This window comes from Dicentrarchus labrax, unplaced genomic scaffold, assembly GCF_905237075.1.
Source record: "Dicentrarchus labrax unplaced genomic scaffold, dlabrax2021, whole genome shotgun sequence".
Lineage (NCBI taxonomy): Eukaryota > Metazoa > Chordata > Actinopteri > Moronidae > Dicentrarchus > Dicentrarchus labrax.
The window spans coordinates 40670-59780 of NW_026136724.1; the positions used below are offsets into that span (position 1 = coordinate 40670).

The 19111-nt window shown below is 39.8% G+C and overlaps 1 protein-coding gene and 1 long non-coding RNA gene across 2 annotated transcripts; both read left to right on the forward strand.

The window, feature by feature from the left end:
* Positions 1–3833: 3833 nt before the first annotated feature.
* On the forward strand, positions 3834–9061 carry LOC127359078 (high affinity immunoglobulin gamma Fc receptor I-like; the record flags this gene model as incomplete). The annotated part of the gene is given in 8 exon segments (XM_051392759.1): positions 3834–3885; positions 4822–4854; positions 5090–5146; positions 5907–6185; positions 6355–6615; positions 7150–7416; positions 8221–8463; positions 8904–9061. Coding segments are annotated over 8 exon segments (1350 nt in total), but the record flags the coding sequence as incomplete, so codon positions are not given.
* A 1967-nt stretch (positions 9062–11028) lies between these two features.
* Positions 11029–12943, forward strand: LOC127359107 (uncharacterized). Its single transcript, XR_007882598.1, has 3 exons — positions 11029–11342; positions 12574–12632; positions 12768–12943. It is a non-coding gene; the product is annotated as an uncharacterized LOC127359107 (long non-coding RNA).
* Positions 12944–19111: the final 6168 nt, after the last annotated feature.

Sequence of the window (19111 nt, forward strand, 5' to 3'; positions counted from 1 at the left end):
TATTTTTAAAGTTTAGATTAGATTTAGGTTAATATTGTTTACAGCTGTGAAGGTGCTTGTGTTTGAAGATAAATTAGTACCTGTTGAGGGCTGGAGGTCATTAATTTTGTCTCCAATAGTTATAATTTTATCAATAAAGAAGCTGTTGCTACTGAGGCCTACAGGAATACATGGCTCAGAAAAGCTGTGACTCTGTCAGTCTGGCTAGAGGGTTCAAAAGAAACCTGTGTCATGTCTGTCATAAATATTAGTGTTTTATTTTTAAATCAGTTTTTCATGTGTTACTTCCTATTTTATTTTGTATTTGTCTTCCTCTTGCTTTATTTCCTGCCTGTCTTTTTCCCGCCATTTTGCCCCACCTGGATTGTGTTTACCTGTGTGCCATTAGTTTCCTCCTCACTGTATGTTGCCTGTGTTTCATCCCCTCTGTGCCCGTTTGTTGTTGTGCCTTTGTGTCTTGACTTACAGCCCTTTTGTGTCGCTAGTATTGTGTTTTCCATGGTGCTTGGATGTCTGCCTGGTTTTTGGACTCTGCCTCAGCTTTTTCCTTTGGATTTGTTTGCTCGTGCTGCCTGACCCTCTGTGTACCGACCCCATTCTGGCAAGTAAAGACTGAGTATTTCTGTATCAATATCCTGTCTCCTGTCATGCATTTGAGTCCAGTTGCTTGTGTTTCCACTGGTCTTAACAACCCATAAATGCTGACCAGCTACCTTTAATGAACCTGAGACACTTCATGAAATCCTGCATCATTAAACCATGAGGAATAAAGCTGAAGTTTAAGGTGTCAGTACTATGTCTATCACTAGATTATATAAGTGTGAGCAAGTGCTGTCCTGTGCTTTTAAGAAAGTATCTTTTTAATCTTTTTAATATTTTGTATCCAGTCATTTTAACCGACCTTTTATCACTGGTTAACCCAGCATATGTACATGAGTGCACTGAGACCACTGACAGTGACTGAGACTCATGCATGGCAGCCCTAGATCTTGTGGTCTGACTATAAAGAATTATTAATTAAGGACATGTAACTAAATACGTAATACACATGTAGATTGTCCATGTATGGAGTGTATCCATAATGAAGGCTTTGCTGCATAAATATCTCTGCATAGAGGGACGCTTTTGAAGTAGCAAGAATAAAAAATGTGCTTTATTTCAATATTACATCTGTAAACAATGGGGTATTCAACTTTTTAAACGTTTGTTTAAATTAACATTATCAACCACAGATTGAAATGCTCTAATGTAAAACAAAACATGAATGTCAGTCAGTCAATATACCTGTTAGACCCCAGACATTGTGTAGTTAAAATGGAAGCTATTCCCATAAACAACCACCAGGGGGTGCTGAACTACCTTAGTTGATACCAACAAAATGCAAGTACTGACAATTAGTCTAGAACTTCAGCTGCTGTAGTTAAGTTTAAGATGCCATGTCAGGATGACTCATGAGCCACATACTCAAAAAGCTGAATTACTCTTGCACATGCTTGTCCCTTATACTCATACCTCTGACTGCTTCAAAGCTAAACATATTACCCTGCTTTGCTCCATTCCCAGGGTTCAGTTCCTGGTAGCGATGTGTTCCATCTTTAGCACCACACTAATGCTTGAAACTGGTTGGTTTTTGCACCAGCATTATGTTTTAATTGCTAAAGGATTTAACTGGTTTGGGTCAGCAGATATGGATATAGTTCAGTCGTCAAAGAATCAGGGTAGGAGGGAGATCCTTAGGTCAGTGAGTTTTATTGTATGAATCACAGTGGACAGACACATACATGCTGATACCAAGGTGACTATGTTTGTGTGGTCTACAAAAAGAATAATGATAGGTAATCATGGTATATAAAATTAACATGCAACTTGCTGAAAACATGAGTACATTATCTTTATAATTTACATTATGGTGATTTACACACAACCAGTGGGTAGAAACTAGAAGAAAGTGTCTGGGCTTTACACTGCTCTGCATGCAGTGGCTGCAGAAACTGAAAGTCATAATGTAATTATTAACAGGTTTATTACCTTGCATTGTACTCAGAAGTCTCAGTGTTTAACCTGCAGTGTTCTTTTCTTCTTTTCTGACACCTTAGCAATGGTGTGAATGTGTGATAACACTGTCCAATTCTTGCTATCACAGCAACACATATCTATGTTAAAAGTGGAACAAGAAAGTTGTTTATTTTTCACTCATGCTTATACAATTGTTTCTTCTTAGGCGCAAGTTGAGAAATAATCTTAGCCTAATGGAAGAAAACACATGCAACAGTTTATTTCAGTATTTTGCTTATTTGATTTCTGCTTGATGTATTTTATATCTGAAGTTTAAGGGTTAAGTTAAGGGTTACATATGACACTGTAAGATGGCACACAACACCCCTATATGTTTACTAGGGAGATAAAGTCCTTGCCCCTCTCTTAGCCAGCATGTTGCACTTACAAGTTGCACTTGTATCTGTAATGTAGTTGGTTTTCAGTGGCACAGAACTACACACTTTGGCTCTGTAGCAGTACATACTGTATAACTATAACTAATATAATATATTGTTGTGATTCTGTTTTACATATATAACGAATATATTGCATCAGGGCACAAATGAAGAGGGGCATCTGTGACATTTAAAACTACACAACTACTGAAGTGTTTTGGTATTTCTTCATATTGGTATTTTTGTCACATTTAGTTACCTTATTTTCAATAATTAATACAGACCTCTTCACAAATTAAGTCTTTGGCTTTGGCCCACATGAACTAAATGTTAAGTTATCCTTTATTGATCCCCGTAGGGATATTCATCCTCTGCATTTAACCCATTGTATTAGGAGCGGATCTGAGCCAGTGCCTTCCTCAAGGGCACTGACTAAAGAATTAACGTCACATACATGTTATGATGGTGGGAGAAACTGGAGCACCTAGAGGAAACCTACGTAAACTCGGCCCTGCCCCAGCTGGGATGTGCATTTTGATAATGCTATGAGGGACTGCCCTCAGTGAGACCTTATCTGTGTGGAGGCTTTTGAATGAACACAAAGCTACTGTGAACTATTAATGTCACCCAATATTTTTCCTTTTATTTTAAGTTCAACTGTGATTGAGGTTCTTCAGCTCCGGTGGATCTTGAAAAACATTTGGAAAACATTCTGCTGTTACTGTCGCTGTCCAAGGTGCTGATCCTGGGCCCTCAAGGAATGCTGAAACTGTCCTGGGTAATGACGCCTGTTGTGTTTATAATTAATAAAGTGCCTACCTGTCTACAGTAATGTTACAGGCTTAGTTTTTACATTTTTACATTTACTTTTATTTATTGATGTTGATTTTTATTGTTTTTATTGTATTAATTTTTGGTCTTCAAAATGTTATACATAGATTTTTTTATCTGTGTTGTGTCAGTGTTGTTATGTGAAGCACTGGGCTGCATGAAAGGTGCTATGTGAATAATAAGGGTTGTTAAAACCTTGGTTTCAAGTTTGGCCGTGACTTCACCCACAGGAAGTGACTGAGCTTGGGTAAAACTGAAATGGTCTCACAAACAGAATAAGTGTGAAGAGAGCCAAAGCATGACATGAGATAATGGGAGGTACCCAAACTGAGTTTTATAGGACAGGGTCTGAATACTCATTTTAATGTGATATTTACATTTTTAATCAGTATTTGATGGATATTGAGTGACATTAGACATTGATTAAATGATTTTAACGTAAGGCTCCAACATAAAATGTGAAGGTAAAGGGGTCTGAATATTGTCTGAATGCACTGCATAAAAACATACATGAACATTAATCTAATTGCAATACAGGCACAGTGGATGCAAGAAAAGATTAACAATAAAATGTTAGTATATGGTATATGGCACACTTTGCTCTGTGTGCTTGGTTTATTCTGTGAGTACATCAGTGACTTTCTAATTTTGTGTCTTACATAAGCAGTTTTGTTTGCATAAACGTGATCAATTGATTTGGTTGTTTCAGAGTGGAGGACTGTGTTAAATGCACTGCTGGAATAGTTATTTTTCGGCTAATTGTTTACGCACATATTTGCACAATGCATGTACAGTATGTGATCTAAGGCATTCTCAACTGCTGCCAAATTGATATAGGCCACAGACCTGTATTTAATAAGATGTTGTCTCTGATAATATAATAAATGCATTTACATGTTTGCTTTTATCCATATGAACATAATATGCCCTCTCACTAACTCGCTCAACTGCTCTGGGCAGACCGTTGCACTCATATGGCAAAGAGAGCAAGGGAGAGAGAATGTGACCTAGTGTGTTGAGGTCTGCCTCTGCACCAAGCAAGAGTTAGCGAGAGGTTATTATTGCATGTTAATATGGATAATAGCAAACATGCAAATGCATTGAGCACAGAATAGATTTTTATTTGCCCAAACAAAATAATGTTTTGCTTGCATACAATTTCTCTTCAAAATAGAAATAATTTGCTTCCAAAATATATTTTTCTGTGCTCTGCCATTGTTTGCTCAGGAATGAGGCACAAATATAAAGCCATAAACTTCTAGTCAAGGAAATAATGGTGAAATCTATCTAATATTACTAATTTTTCTGTGGACCCCAGGTTGAGAACCACTGGTCTATGGTATTGTTATGTATAAAACTTTAGAATGTAATGTATTGCTTATATACATATATGTTTGTATATCTATTTCATTTTAATATATTTCTTTAAATGTATTTCCTGCTTCTTTAATAACTCACAGAAAATCATCACATACATGTTTGATACTGTTGATTGTCTGAACAGTAGTTGCCAAATGCCTTTTATTATCCTCTGATGAACTTTAAATCTTTATTTTAGTGCTGAATACACTCCTCTGTGGACATGCTGAAGGTGACCAATAGTCTTTTTCTCTGTTCTCTCTCTCTCTCCTTCCTCTTTTGGGGTTTTTACATGTATATATCATTTTACTCCATGTATCAATTACAATAATGAAATTACTGGATTAGTGCCTCAGAGTTTAATATGCATTTTTATGTATTGACCCTGATGTCAAACTGTATATTTACTATAGAGTCTTTTACCTTCATACAGAGGCTTTTCACACATTATCTGATCATATTAACAGGACAGAATAATGAAGAAAAGAGGACTGAGCACTCTGATGTTGGGAGCAGAGAAACAGGTAATACAATCAGTTATAACTAACTCCCTCCCTCCCTCACTCCTCCTCACTCACTCACTCATTTTGTAACTCTACTGGTGTAGAGGAGGAAGAGGAGACCCAGTTACAGTGATCCAATCAGTATCAATACAGTGAGTCTGGCATTTGTTTTTGAAACAGAACTAAATATATTTTGTATTAATAATTATTAGTTGATAAAATATGTAAGGGCATCGCATTCACTTGAAAAACTTGTTTTTCTGACAATTTTTTTTTTCTTGTTTTACGGAGTAATTTTTTTTCTGAATTATCGAGATACTTTGAACTCTGGCGAGAACCTCCAATGGACCTATGGTGACTCCTGCCCGCACATACATGCCCCATCTTCAGCTAGTCCTCAGGTGCCTGTGTAGAGTCGACAAACTAATGATAATACCATCTATATAACTTAAAGACAGGACTATCTCCCAGTGTCTTAAACCCAGATCAAAGTAAAACTTGATTGAACTATACAAGCTGGTCATGTTTGTTTCCGTTAAATCGAATATAGAGTATAAACACATAAAGTGTCTATTTTTGAAATGCTCTCTAAACTCTAAAAAATTATCAGAAAATCAGAAAAAGATTATTCCGAAAAAAACAACCATAAAAGTAAATTACTCAGAAAAACAAACCAAATAATACATTTTCAAGTGAATGCAATACGCTTCCGTAATAAAAGGTTAAAGACAGTATGTTTTGATCTTTGGTCATTTTCTATCCTGACTATGAACACAAACAGTTGAAAACAAGGCTGTTGTGACTCTGCAACCAAACTGGTCTGAAATATACAGAGGAGAGAAGATCACTCTCAGATGTGAGATCAAGGACGGAGGAGACACTGAGTGGACGTATGAATGGAAAACAACCAGCTCAAGAAAACCTTCAAATCAAAATGAACACAGTATTCGGTCTACTACTGTATCCCACAGTGGAGAGTACAGCTGTAAGGGCAGAATGAAACATGCTCAACAGTCTTGAACAGATTGGAGTGATCCCATCAAATTGACAGTATTTGACAGTAAGTCTCATCATATTTATTTTAATATTATACAGTTCACTAAATGGCTGTTTGGTTGATATATGTTTTAAGTAAAGTAAATCTTCAAGTTTGTATGTACTGATTGTACAGGATGTATTTGATCCACTATTGATACATGTTTACATTCTGAAAAATCACTTTCCAACAGAACCTCAGTCTGTCCTCACTGTGTCTCCATTATGGCTGAGTCCTGGAGACTCTGGATGGAGGTTCTTCTGGTATAAGACTGTTCCTGATCTACCATACTACTACAGCTCTGAGCTGCTACCTGGCAGCAGCAATGGGACTGAACAGGATTCCTACATCGTACATGGACCAACACACACAGCAGGATATAAGTGCAGAGCTGGAAGAGGAGATCCAGTGTATTACACTGATTATAGTAAATCCCAGTTTGTCTGGTCTGGAGGTCAGTTTGTTTCTGTCTGTCCTCTCAAGAAGCAGATGTTATGTCATCTAGTTTCTGTCTGTGACCAACATAAAGTAGCTGTCTTGAAAACTAACACCTATGTTAACAAATAATTGGTGTGTACATTGAGACATCTGTGGTTTCGGGGTGGTTACTGTTTTTTTAGTCGCCTTTCTTGGACCAGCGGGCTGCAGTGCCCGAGTACCTCCTCATGAAGACTAGATTCTTGGTTAGGTAGTCAGATAGCGGGAAGCTCTGTTGGAGGCTGCGTCTGTCTTTTGTGCACACTGGTGGGTCCTAACACATTGCATTCCCATTCTCCTGTGTGCTTGCGAATATTGTGTAAGTATGGATTGAGTCGTAAAAGTTTTCAAGATGGAAATCATAGTTTGACCAAAATCACTGCACTGGGTTGCAATGTTTGCCGTAATCCTCAAAAATAAAAAACAAAAACAATACATATTTACATTATGACATTATTAATCTTAAAAGCACTGTGCTCTGTTTGATCCATTATTACATGTTGTTTTTCAGATTTTCATCCATCAGCGTCTCTCACAGTGAGTCCTGACAGAGTGCAACACTTCACCTCTGACTCTGTCTCACTGAGCTGTGAGGGAAACTCTACTGAGTGGAGAGTGAGGAGGTTTACTGAGAACAGCTACCATTCATACTGCTCCTCCTGGGGGACAATGAATGGATCCACATGCAACATAGACAGTTTCTGGCAGAGTGATGCAGTGTACTGGTGTGAGTCTGGATCAGGAGACTTCAGCAACGCCGTCAACATCACTATACAGCGTATGGTTTCATTACATTTTCTTTTTCTTTGAGAAATTATTTTAAACATCACATTATGTGTTTTAACATATATTAGAATCATGTTGTATACAGCATCTACATTGAGGAGTTCACTGATTGCTTCATCATATCAGCCTATTTTATAAACATTCAATGTTAGTTTTGATCATTATTAATTACCATATAACATAAAGTAATAGTAGTACTAACATTTAGCAGTGCATTAGTCCACAAAACAAATTACACCAACATGTTTTCCAGAAAATAAACCACTTGTCTTCTGAATTAATTTGTTAAATTTTAAAGATTATTTTACAATCAGGTATAAAATCAAAGAATCATCTTTGAATATTTTATACTGGCCACCACCAACACAATTATATGAATAATTATCAAATTAATTAATGAACACAGTTAAATACTTTTATTGTAATTTTAACCATGTACATCATTACAGTCTAAGCTTTTATCTCATTGTTTCCACAGAGAGCACAGTCACACATCTCTCCTACAGACACTGAAAACCATTTCATCATCTTATTATGATGAGGATTGGATGTAGTATACAGTAGACTTATGTAGCTTTATGGGTGATCTGTACTTAAGTTTTCAGTGTAGTTTGTAGAACCTTGTAGACACCTGCTGTTTATTTGGTAAAATTATACTTTACAGACACATAAGTTGTATGTACAAAAGATAAAACATCAGACTTTATGATCACTCTGTAAAATATATCAGTGATGTGTGATATTTTCTCAACCAGCTGATCTGACTGAAACCTCATACTCTTTGACTGTTTTACAGAAACAGATATTATCCTGGTGAGCCCTGCCCATCCTGTGACTGAGGGAGATTCTGTTAGTCTGAGCTGCAGATTGAGAAGACAAACATTTGAGTCCAATGTGTTTTTCTATCTAAATGAGAAACTGATTCAAAATGATACCAGAAGGGAGCTGAATATCTCTGCAGTGTCAAAGTCAGATGAGGGTTTCTACAAGTGTCAATACTCACAACAAGTGTCAGCACAGAGTTGGATGTCAGTTTATGGTGAGTAGGATTAAACAATTTCTGCATTTTCTTTGAAATAGCATTAGTTTCAGATAGTTTCAACTGTTGCATTAAGTAGAAAAGACTGTTTCCTTCTGAGCTGAAGAAAGTCTGCATCAGTGGTTGTGATAGTCATGATTTATTGAGAATGGGTAATAGCACACTGTATACTGACATATTTGTGTATATATTGTACCATACAGCATTTTCATTCCATGGGCCGAAGTAATAAATAATAATAATAAATAAATGCGACTTATAGTCCGGTGCGACTTATATATGTTTTTTTTACCTCTTCATGAGGCATTTTTTTGACTGACATTACTGTAATAGTAATAACAGTTTTAAACATGGTGTTCACATTCAGGAGACTAATGCTGCTTTAACCTCACAGCTACGTGTGTGTGTGTGTGTGTGTGTGTGTGTGTGTGTGTGTTCAGGCTTTGAGGGCGGCGACCCTCCTGTCTTCCTGGAGTGCGGCGGCTCTGCAGACTGTCTTTCCTGGCTCGCCGTGCTTAGAGACGCCAACACCGAGACGCTCAGGCGACGCATCGCACATCTCCACTCTTTCATTAACACGCACAGCGCCCGGGAACACACACACACGCTGCCTCAGACTGCGGCGCGGAGAGAAAACCTGCAGGATGCTGGAGGTAAACATCTTAATTAAGATCGACTGAGACAGATACTAATTATTAGTAATCAAGGGAAGAAGATTTGCAGTAAAAGATTCAGGGAATAACCAGGAATGTAACTAAAGTACTTAAATGATCTTCTATCATATTGATGTATAAAATGTTCGGCTCAAAGAAAACTCAAACGCTTCCTGAACTAACAGGATGATCGAGGTGTTCTGGTTTCACTTTTGTAGAGCCGTCCCTGCAGCTGCATCCTGGATACTTTTTATTCCTGAAAAAAGTGCTTCATGAAGCCCCCTCCCCCACCCAACATTTCCTACAGCTGCAGCTTCACATTAAAAGCATCTAACTTGGTAATAATTGGTTGAAAAAACAAAGTTAGCGGATGTAATAAAATGTCTCTGCAAAGCCCAAAATTCATCTGATTGTGATCTATTAAACTATTTGTTTTCACAACTTTCTAATATTGAGAAGTTGTTGTAGTTGGTTTGCAGAGCAGAGTCCATTATAATGGAAACCAAGTATCTGTTTTTATTTTATATGTCTTACTACTTATTACTGTATTTATTAAATTATCTGTTTGTGATCATTGATCCTTTATGTTTTGGGACTTAAAAAAATATCCTGCATTAAAATATTACCTATATTGTCATTTCTTATTTCATTTAAATCTGTTGGCTGTTTGTAATTGCAACAGTCTTTTTATATTGATTCAAGTGGAAGTATTATTACTCAGGCCAAGTGTTATATTGCTATGCTAATGAAGACTGCTTGTCAAATTGATTAAATATGTGTTTATTGCAGTAATTGAGATTACAAAACACAGCTGATGAAGTTGCAAAGGTGTTTTCAATGAAATCTGTGACAAGGGCAATATAGTATATATATTATGGCATGCCGTTTAGGAAATTAATCTTTGAATTTATGGAATGAAACTTTGAATATATGAAATGAAACTTTGAATATATGAAATGAAACTTTGAATATATGGAATGAAACTTTGAATATATGGAATGAAACTTGACTGGTCATCAAGGCACTGCTGCCATCTTGTAGAAGTGAGAATGAGTCAGTCAGGAACCTTGTGGCAGCAATACTGAGCAATGAGGACATTATGAACTCATTGGTAAGTGCTTGTACGGGCCAAAATCCTTCCCATAGTACCCGTGCCCAATACCGTTCTCCTGACGAAGAAGTTCACTTCCTTTTTAATGGTGGCAGGCCGACTACAACAGGCCTCAGGCTAAATCCTGACAGAAAAAGCAAAAAAGTTTTCCAGTTTAAGAAAGTATTGTAATATTTCAACTGATGCCATTTTGTAAAACCAGCTAATTCAGAAGGCTATCACTTTGATGAAAAGGATACTACTAGGTTTTGAATTTCATTCAGTATTCTCACATTTTTATCAGTATATCCAAGCTTCATTCCATATATTCAAAGATTCATTCCATATATTCAAAGATTCATTTCCTAAACGGCATGCCATAATATATATATATATATACACTATTCACACCTGTTCCCTCTTCATAATGGCTTGCCCTTTCTTGGAGGATGTACTGGATGAGGAAGCCCTAATCCTCAGACGAGCATTTAGTCATGAAAGAGTCTTCTGGGACAGGTCAGACCCATTGGCTGTTGGAGATGACTATCTCATTGAGAGATACAGATTCTCAGGTGATGGACTAAGATATTTATGTAGGCTGCTGGGTCCAAAAATACAGCACCAGACGGCAGGAAGCCATGCTCTCACTGTACCAATCTGTAAATGAGTTAGATAGATAGATAGATAGATAGATAGATAGATAGATAGATAGATGCTTTATTCATCCCCAAGGGGAAATTCACAGTATCCAGCAGTATCCACAAACTGATAATATTAATAAATAATAATAATAATAATAATAATAATAACAACAACAACAAGAGGAGGTCAATTTAGAAGAACTAATAGAATAAAGTAGAATAAATAGCTAAATAACGAGCATTGGGTAAGTGTCCTAATGTGCATGGTCAAATCCAGTGCTTGAAAGGCCGAAGGTGCATAAGTAGTGTCAGTCAGTCAGTCAGTCAGTCAGTCAGTGGTCACATAATGCAGGGTGCACTGCGTCAGGAGGTATAGTTAACTAAAGGGCAGACACATTGGAGTTTAGAGTTTTCCTCCCCTGGGTGGAGTTGAAGAGCAAACATCTGGAAACTTCCAGAAAGAAGGAACGCTGAGAGTTGGACAGCAGGAGAAAGGTCAGACATGTTCTACTGTTCTAGTCTGTACTGTTCTAGTCTGTGCTGTTGTAGTCTGTACTGTTCTAGTCTGTTCTAGTCTGTACTAGTCTGTTCTAGTCTGTACTGTTGTAGTCTTTTCTAGTCTGTTCTGTTCTAGTCTGTTCTAGTCTGTACTGTTCTTTTCTGTTCTAGTCTGTACTGTTCTAGTCTGTTCTGTTCTAGTTTGTACTGTTCTAGTCTGTTCTAGTCTGTACTGTTCTAGTCTGTTCTGTTTTAGTCTTTTCTAGTCTGTTCTGTTTTAGTCTGTTCGGTTCTGTACTGTTTTAGTCTGTACTGTTCTAGTCTGTTCTGTTTTAGTCTTTTCTAGTCTGTTCTGTTTTAGTCTGTTCGGTTCTGTACTGTTTTAGTCTGTACTGTTCTAGTCTGTTCTGTTTTAGTCTGTTCTGTTCTAGCCTGTTCTGTTCTAGTTTGTACTGTTCTAGTCTGTTCTAGTCTGTACTGTTCTAGTCTGTTCTTTTCTAGTCTGTTCTGTTCGAGTCTGTTCTAGTCTGTACTGTTCTAGTCTGTTCTGTTCTGTACTGTTCTAGTCTGTTCTGTTCTGTACTGTTCTAGTCTGTTCTGTACTGTTTTAGTCTGTACTGTTCTAGTCTGTTCTAGTCTGTACTGTTGTAGTCTGTTGTAGTCTGTACTGTTCTAGTCTGTTCTGTTTTAGTGTGTTCTGTACTGTTCTAGTCTGTTCTATTCTAGTCTGTACTGTTCTAGCCTGTACTGTTCTAGTCTGTTCTGTACTGTTCTAGTCTGTTCTGTTTTAGTCTGATCTAGTCTGTACTGTTCTAGTCTGTTCTGTTCTGTACTGTTCTAGTCTATACTGTTCTGTACTGTTCTAGTCTGTACTGTTGTAGTCTGTTCTGTTTTAGTCTGTTCTGTTCTGTACTGTTCTAGTCTGTACTGTTCTAGTCTGTTCTGTTTTAGTCTGTTCTGTTCTGTACTGTTTTAGTCTGTCTAGTCTGTTCTGTTCTAGTCTCCTTTGTTCTCCTGTGTTCTCACTCTGCCGCTCTGATTCTGGCTGCCTTGCTCCGCGGCTCGTCAGCAGCAGTCTTATTTCCATCCCCTGACTCACTCTGACTTTACTTCCTGGAAACATTTTACAGAACTGAAAGGTTCCTCTCTCTCTCTCTCAGCGGGGAACGTGTTCCCTTATGTTCTCTAATGTTCTCTAATGTTCTCTAACTGTCGTCTTCTTTCGCAGATCTCACTGAGAGGTTCTGTCGGTTGAGAGGAAACCTGCTCTTCATCCTCAACAAACAGGTGACAGCCAGAGTGTGCACTTTAACCTAAACCACAGAGAAACCTGTGACACATTAACCCTGTGTGTGTGTGTGTGTGTGTGTGTGTGTGTGTGTGTGTGTGTGTGTGTGTGTGTGTGTGTGTGCGTGCGCGCAGGGCGGTAAGCTGGTGGAGGTGCTGCTGTTGGAGAGATGTGAGGTTGTGACGGACGATGACAGACGACTGGCTGTCAGTAAGTGACGCACACACTCTGAGGTTGCACCCCGGGGCTAACGTTGCACGAGCAGGACATTTTCTCCATAAAATATGATTTCACCCGAATCACTGATGAAGTTGTGTTTTTGTAAAGTAATCAATAAAGTTTGGGGTTTTCTTTGGTTATTTCCTGTTTTATTTTATAGGTTTACTCAAGTCTTGTTTGATTTACTTCTTGTCTTTGTTTATTTTGTGTATTTAGTCTTTGTTTTCTTGGTTCGGTGTCAGTTCCTTCGGTCACTGGATACTTTTGCATTATTGGGTTTTCTGACTTTAGTTTGAATACAATCCTGAGTTTCCTGAGTTGTAACAGAGTCCTGCTGTTAGCTAGCTACAAAGGAGGGATATGCACTCTGAACTTAACATTGACAAACTGAAATTTATTAAAGAATTGAACAATAATAATAACAACAATTAAACTAAACTAGAACACCAGGAAACGGCAGAAATTAGACAAAACTTCCACGTTAAAATCAAAATTGATTTTGTGTTCAGGCTCTTATCAAACATGAGCATTTTGGTGCAGATTGGACAAAGTATCCTGAAGTTAAAACAATGTCCTGTTTTGTGGCGACACCTCAAGATTCGGCGCCATGCCACGGACACGACCTTAGGCGAAAACTCAAGATTTTGACAAATTTTAACTGTAATTGTGTTTACATTATACTGAGTAAATTTGAAGTCGATCCGATGAGTTCTCTAGGAGGAGTTCGTTAAAATACAAAGCGTGCAAATCGCCAAAATGGCCACTAAATCCAACTTATATTCAACCCATATCCATTTCAGGCTTAAATGAACAACTTCAAATTCAAGCCCCACCCATTTTTGAGTACAGATATGAATACAGATAGTTTGCAGTTTCACAACCCTAACCCAGAATACTTTCAACATTTTCTTCACTAGCATTGCTGTACAACTACTGAGGTCCAAAAACTGATCTTGCTAGCAGACTTTGATGCCTCAAAGCATCAAAATAAGTTAAAATAAGCTAAATTCAACGCCAAGCCACAGAAACGTCATTAAATGAAGAGTCGTGACAATTATTACACATCATCAGCAACATCTGAAAGGTCTTCTGACCAAACTTCAGCTGGATCTGATCTATCTACTTGGAGTAATACATGAAAGTATAAAACATTTACTGTTTCCAGTAGTTCATAGTGAGACTCTTATCAGACAGATTGTTTGTTCTATGTTATATTGTTTGTTTTTATTTTAGATTATTTATTTATTTATTCATTCATTTGTTTTTTAAAATGTGGGAGGAAACCGAAGCTTCTCGGGGAAAACCCACGCCAACACGGTGAGCACTCTGTACTCCTCACAGCAAAAGGGGTTCAAATGCTGGAAGTGAACCTTCGCCTTATAGCTGCAAGGCCACAGTGTTACACTGAGGCACCTGTGTGGCCCTATAGCACCTGATGTCCCATGTTGCGATCCACTAGACGATTCTTCTCTTAACTAAGATATTTTTTTTTTCATTATGGTTAAAATGTGGGCGAACCGAAGCCCCTCTAAGTAAACCCTGTGTCATCCCAGTTAGTACGTGTGTCCGGTCCCTATGGCACCCGATGTTGCGATCCACCAGACAATTCTTCTCTTAACTGAGATACTTTTTTTCATTATAGTTTAAAATGTGGGCGAACCGAAGCCCCTCGGAGTAAACCCTGTGTGATCCCAGTTAGTACGTGTGTCCAGTCCCTATGATACCTGATGTCCCATGTCGCGATCCACCAGACAATTCTTCTCTTAACTGAGATACTTTTTTTTCATTATAGTTTAAAATGTGGGCGAACCGAAGCCCCTCGGAGTAAACCCTGTGTGATCCCAGTTAGTACGTGTGTCCAGTCCCTATGATACCTGATGTCCCATGTCGCGATCCACCAGACAATTCTTCTCTTAACTGAGATACTTTTTTTTCATTATAGTTTAAAATGTGGGTGAACCGAAGCCCCTCGGAGTAAACCCTGTGTCATCCCAGTTAGTACGCGCGTCCGGTCAAAGATTACTCTTTGCGTCCGATGCAAGCAGCAAATGGCTTGGCCACAGTCTTGAAGAGACGTGAAAAGAATCTGTTCACGCCGGTCTTCTTCTGTGGCGTCACCAGATGCTTCGTTAGTGTCTCAGTAATACATCTGTAAACAGATGCATCCTGGGACAGCAGGCACATCTTCAAGATCTTGTCGTCGCCTGTCAGCTTGCACAACTCCTTGTGCACCGCCTTGGCGACCTTCTTAATGTGATGACCGCTTGGGTTCACAGCGACCTTGGAGCCTCCGATCTGTTTGCAGAGCATCTCCACGAGAAACTTGTTGAAGGCCTCAGTGTCATTCAGAGTCACATGAATGTGCGGAGGTATCGGACATGCCATAATTTTACGAACCAGTGCAATGACCATAAGCCTGCAGCTGGTATCGTCCCACTGATGGGTTGCTGGTGCTGCGGTCTCAACTGCAGCTTCAGCCCTGACCGATGACTGAACGGGGGTGGAAGGTGATTCTACGTTAACCACCAGGGTGTCACCAGCCTTAGCTTTCATCGGTGACTTAACGGATTGAACACGGGTGGAAGGTGATTCTACGTTAACCACCAGGGTGTCACCAGCCTTAGCTTTCATCGGTGACTTAATGGATTGAACGCGAGTGGAAGGTGATTCTACGTTAACTACCAGGGTGTCACCAGTCTTAGCTTTCATTGGTGTCTTAACGGATTGAACACGGGTGGAAGGTGATTCTACGTTAACCACCAGGGTGTCGCCAGTCTTAGCTTTCATCGGTGTCTTAACGGATTGAACGCCGGTGGAAGGTGATTCTACATTAACCACCAGGGTGTCACCAGCCTTAGCTTTCATCGGTGTCTTAACGGATTGAACACGGGTGGAAGGTGATTCTACGTTAACCACCAGGGTGTCACCATTCTTAGCTTTCATCGGTGTCTTAACGGATTTAACGTGGGTGGAAGGTGATTCTACGTTAACCACCAGGGTGTCACCAGTCTTAGCTTTCATCGGTGTCTTAACGGATTGATCGCGGGTGGAAGGTGATTCTACGTTAACCACCAGGGTGTCACCAGTCTTAGCTTTCATTGGTGACTTAATGGATTGAACGGGGGGTGGGAGGTGTCGTGCAGCAACTTCCTACAGGTGTCGCGCCGCAACTTCCCACGACTGAGGGGGTCTCAGCAGGCGACGTGTGACAGATCACCTCCCTGATTTTTTTCACGACGAGACTTGCGTGGTCCCTCTTTGTTTTGTGGCGTATCAGCTGCCTGGTAAGCCATTGCCTAATCTGCCCCATAAAGCAGTCCACGTCGCCCTGTATTGTGAAGCGGAAGTCCTCCATGGGAACCTCTGGCTGTAAGTGTTGGGAAACTATATTGCCGAGCTCTATGCCAGCTGCGTTGTCTTGACCGCTTCCGACGGAATTGATTATCTCGTCAGGGGTCATGTCTTCCGTGGCCATCTTTAGATCCTCTTCATTTAATGATATGATGCTTCTAATTACCAGATCAGCCTCCTCCATCAGCTCACTCACAGAAGACGGTTCTTCTGGGGGGCATTTATAATCACGCCTCAATTTTGCCATTAGGCCAAGTAGTGACCCCATGGCATAACGCTGAGCGTAGAATGCCTTAACTTTGGCTTCCACTGTTTTCCAGTGGGACGTCTTCTCGGGTACAGCCAGCGATTCCGGCAGTGTACCTTCTGAGTCTATTTTAAGCTCCACGATTGTCTCCCTGACAATCGCAGAGGCCAACTCCTCCACGTCCTGGGAAGATTCAGACTCAAACATCTCGCCTTCTTCCTCCGAAATGTTGACGTTATAGTGAACTGGTCTTATGGTCTTGGCCCTTTGTTGCATCAGGATTTTTACGACTTTGATTGTTTTGTCCACAAAGCTCATCTGAGACTCTGTTCCTGTCTCATCAAGAGAAGGAACAACGGGGGTGTTGCACGACTCCTCCGTTCCAATTAGTGCAATTTCCTCCACTGGCAAATTTTCTATTGTTAGGATGTCTTCCGCAACCTCCGTTGTGAGGCTTTGCTGGGCCTTCTTAATGGCGCACTTTTTAAAGATTCTGGCTGCGTGTCGGACCATTACCTGTAGTCTCAGGGTGAAGGAGTGAGAGATAAGAGGTCTGCTCCCCTCAATGACTCCACCACTTTCAGAGGTTTTAGAGAGCATATTAACTCTCTCTGTGACCTCTGTAATCACAGTGTCCGTCAGCTTTTCCGTGCTTCGGGAACTGATGTCTGGGACACCGGTGGCCTCGGATAAGGCCAGAGAGATGGAGTCCTCCAGACACCCGCGGACATCATCTTCAGATACATGGCTCTTCTGTGATCCGGCCGACCCAGAAGAGCTTTTGGAGGATTTAGGAATGTCTCCCTCCTTCTGTTCGCGCTGTCTAAACACCCCATGTATGTGGATGAATATCGTATTAACGATATCCACACACATGTTATTAATAATCTCTTCGGTCTTCGCATCAAGTGACCCGGATTTGAGAAGCGACCAATCTATGTTTGTCAGCTTCTCCAGACACTGTCTGATGTGTGTACGAAGACTCTCCATTGTGTCTTGATCCATCTCGTTAATATCCTTGGATTCAAAGTCCTGAAGAATCTGTGCTTCCAGTGTTTGTCTTTGTGTTCGAAGTGAGTCTGAACTGATGTTGGTTTTCGATCCTATATATACATCTGCAGACAGAATGTTCGCCTTTGTATCAAAGAAACATTCTATTGTCTTTGATCTCTGACATCATGACATACCGATGACATCACAGCAAAAGATTGAAGGAATAAAAAAAACACAACATTCTGACAATAAAAATATTTAAAAATAAACAAACTTCGCTAAAACTTAATTGATTTAGTCATACACTAAACTATTTGAAATTCTGATTTATAATTAAATTAATAACTACAACTACTGTTAATAGTTCGTAATTTGAAGGATTTGGTAATGTAACTCAGTTACGTGTAATCTATTACCCCTCAAATCTGCTTACTGTTGATTGAGGACCAGTTGATTGCCTGGAGTTTGTAGATTACCGTATTTTCCGGACTATAAGTCGCACTTTTTTTCATAGTTTGGCTGGTCCTGCGACTTATAGTCAGGTGCCACTTATATGTGAACATGTTTTTGAATAATAATTCCGACATGAAACGAGGAGTAGCCTAAACATTACCGTCCACAGCCCCGAGAAGGCGCTCTAGGCTTGACACAAACAAAATTTGCCCCCCCAAAAGAAAGTCATTCTCTGCAGATTACAAACTGATGGTAGCAAAATATGCAGCCGAAAACAGTAAACGAGCAGCAGAAAGACAGTTTGGAGTGAGAAACTTGTGATGGACTGGCGAAAAGCAGAGGTTACTCTTACTGCAATGAAGAAAACAAAGAACCAGCACTCAGAGCCGAACGGTGTTTAGCGCCAGTACGTTAATCGCAGGCTGAAAGCAAGATGGCCAGAGCTGGAGGAACGAGTCCACAGATGGGTGCTTGAACAACGTGCTGCCGGGAGAGGCTTGTCAACATTGCAGTTACGTCTCCACGCCCTGGTAGTTGCAAAGGAGATGAATATAAATGACTTTGCAGGCGGGCCTTCTTGGTTTTACCGCTTCATGCAACGTAACTGCCTCTCTGTCAGAGCACGGACAACGGACAACGGTGTGTCAGAAACTGTCAGCAGACTTCCAAGCCAAGGTTGACAGTTTTCTTGAGTTCGTTGAAAAGCAGGTAACTGAACACAACGTGTCACCGGATCATATTATCAACATGGACGAGGTCCCCCTCGCGTTTGATATCCCCATGGGCCGAAGTAATAAATAATAATAATAAATAAATGCGACTTATAGTCCGGTGCGACTTATATATGTTTTTTTTCCTCTTCATGAGGCATTTTTTGACTGATGCGACTTACACTCCGGAGCAACTTATAGTCTGGAAAATACGGTAGTTTTTTTAAATAAAGCTTTGGTACTTACATTACTGTAATAGTAATAAGAGTTTTAAACATGGTGTTCACATTCAGGAGACTAATGCGGCAGCATTAGTGCCCGAGTACCTCCTCATGAAGACTAGAGGGGAGTTATGGAGCTAGATTCTTGGTTAGGTAGCCAGATAGCGGGAAGCTCTGTTGGAGGCTGCGTCTGCCTTTTGTGCACACTGGTGGGTCCTAACACATTGCATTCCCATTCTCCTGTGTGCTTGCGAATATTGTGTAAGTATGGATGGAGTCGTAAA